This window comes from Salvia splendens, chromosome 4 (assembly GCF_004379255.2).
Source record: "Salvia splendens isolate huo1 chromosome 4, SspV2, whole genome shotgun sequence".
Classification (NCBI taxonomy): domain Eukaryota; kingdom Viridiplantae; phylum Streptophyta; class Magnoliopsida; order Lamiales; family Lamiaceae; genus Salvia; species Salvia splendens.
The window spans coordinates 25,381,519-25,384,002 of record NC_056035.1 but is presented as its reverse complement, the minus strand read 5'-3'; the positions used below and the strand labels follow the sequence as shown (position 1 = coordinate 25,384,002).

Sequence of the window (2,484 nt, the reverse complement as noted above, 5' to 3'; positions counted from 1 at the left end):
AATTCACAATAGTATACTTGAAAGCATGTTTTGAGTATAAGTGGGAGATTGTTGGAACATGTATACCTAAAAGCATTTTTTGAGTTTATTATAAATTTGATAAATTGCTTGTATATTGTAAACTCTCCTTTTTAATGAGAATAACAAATGTTTTCTTCATGCTATGTGTTTTACTTAAATGGGCATTGACCATTTTAATTATATTCAATTACAACACTAGAAAGTAAAATTAGTTTAAGTCTTCTACATTAAAGGATGGGTTGTGAAACAGATCATCACAGTAGATGACTCAGTCAGAAGATACTTGTAGAAGTAAAACTTTTTCACAACCTATTATGAAAGGTTGCAGTATCCATCCGAAAATCAACTTTACCTTGAGAATGACTAGTGACACTGGTGTGGATAGCATTGAAACGATCTAAAGTATAGACACGTCTTTATTGCTATCTACTGAAAGACGATGTCTTGGAAATTTAACATTTCTTAATCATTGTAATAATATAGGACATACGTTATTAATCATACGTTGCGTTGACTTATCCATATATGCGGGTTTTTCACAGTCCAATATTCCTGATATCTGGTGTAGTAGTAACTAAAAACTAGTATGGTTTCAGTTTTATTATTACATTGAATCGTGTGCTTTCGCAGTTTAACTATATCCCCAAGAAGTGTTCGAGAAAAATTTTATTATTCGGAAACCTGGCAAGTTTGGATTTAATCCAAGAATAATAGTAAAGCAAAATATATTATTTTAACATACATCTCGCATTAGACAAACTCTTGAAAGTAAAAATATATTAATTAATTTAAAGTCCATAGCAAACTACAAATTAATTAATGTTGGGACTTTAGTCTAAAATGTTGGACTTTAGTCTACAAATTAATCAATAGATGTTGATCCGTCACTAATCCATCACTAATTGAGACTTTAGTCTAAATGTTGTCCAGTTCCAATTAATTAAATCAGAAATCAAAATAATACGATCTTAACAAATTAGAGTTCAATCTTTACCATTCTGGGGCGCCATCAATCTCGGCGACCTCCATCCCGGTGACGATCATCCCCGGGACGACCTCCCGGGTGTGTCTCACGATGGAGTCCTCGGCCATGTTCATGTCGAGGGCCTTCATCCCGGAGACGGTGTTGATCATCCCGATGCTGCGGAGGCGCTTGACGCCGGTGGCGCCGAAGGGGCCGTCGTGGCTGCACGAGCTCACGACGATGACCTTGGCCTCCATGACGTTGGGGTCCATACACGACTGGGTGTCGTGGTTCATCGACACGATGGCCCAGTTCATGACGACTCCGGCGATGTGGCCAGACTTGACGATGAGCTCCTCGGCGGCGATGGCGTTGAAGAGCTTGACGTTGGGGCGGGCGAGGAGCTTGCTCATGATGGTGGAGGTGAAGAGGGCGGCGTGCTTGATGACCACGTAGTCGTCCTGCTCGTCGTAGGCGATGTGGAGCTCGTCGAGGAAGCGGTGGGCGGGCTTGCGGACGACCATGGCGGAGAAGAGCTGGCCGCCGAGCCACGCGCCGCCGCCGGGGCTGACGGATTGTTCGATGATGGCGACGTTGACGCTGGGGTTCTTGCTGAGCTCGTAGGCGCAGGAGAGGCCGGCGGAGCCGGCGGCGACGACCACGACGTCGGTGTCGGCGAAGGTGATCATGTCGGTCATGTAGCGGCGGGTCATCTCGCGGGAGACGACGGACTCCTTGATGGGGTTGAATTTGAAGGCGTCGAGGTTGTAAGCGGCGGCGGAGATGGTGGCGGAGGATTTTATGTGGCGGGGGGTGGATTTGATGGGGATGGAGGAGCCGTGGAAGGGGGATTTGGTGTGGGATTTGGAGAGGGAGGAGATGAGGGTGGTTGTTGCCATGGCTGCCATTGGTGAGTCAGTGATTTCTTGAACAAGTTTTTGATTTGAGAGATTGGTAAGTGAGAGTGAGAGTTTGAACTAGTGACGGATTAGTAACGGATCAGTTTCTCCCAGTTAGTGAGGGATTAGTGACGGATTTGTGACCCGGTAATTAAAACCGTCAAAAATTTGGCGGAACCGTCCAAAATGGACCAAATGTGATCCGATTTCAAATGTGAGGGACCGAATAATTCAAAAGATAATGTTTTGGACCAAAATCAAAAAAACGCAATATGTTAATAACCAAATTGGGACTTTAGTCTATTTCAAAACTACGACCATCCCATAATAAATCCATACATCATTCACTTAAAGATTTATTCAAAAAGAATAATCATTGGCGAAACCAGACTAACACAGAAAATGAATAATAACATTATTAATAAAAAACGATTCATAACACTAAAACCACATTAAAAAAACACTAAATGAAAAATAATAAAATACATAAGTATAACTCCACATAACATTCTTTAGATAGAACATGAAAATCATTCTTCTCCTTGTAATTCTGATATACTGACTAGAGAAAGTAAATCCGTGTTCCCCAAAAGCAAAGTA

General features: G+C 42.2%; 1 protein-coding gene across 1 annotated transcript; it reads right to left on the bottom strand.

Annotated features, from left to right (window-relative positions):
• Positions 1-1,011: 1,011 nt before the first annotated feature.
• LOC121800880 (thiamine thiazole synthase, chloroplastic-like) lies at positions 1,012-1,893 on the bottom strand. Its single transcript, XM_042200371.1, has one exon. The coding sequence runs from the start codon at positions 1,891-1,893 to the stop codon at positions 1,012-1,014; it is 882 nt and encodes a 293-aa protein (XP_042056305.1).
• Positions 1,894-2,484: the final 591 nt, after the last annotated feature.

Bases quoted from the DNA above. Each gene is read 5' to 3' on its own strand.
- LOC121800880 (XM_042200371.1), bottom strand. From the start codon at position 1,893: ATGGCAGCCATGGCAACAACCACCCTCATCTCCTCCCTCTCCAAATCC.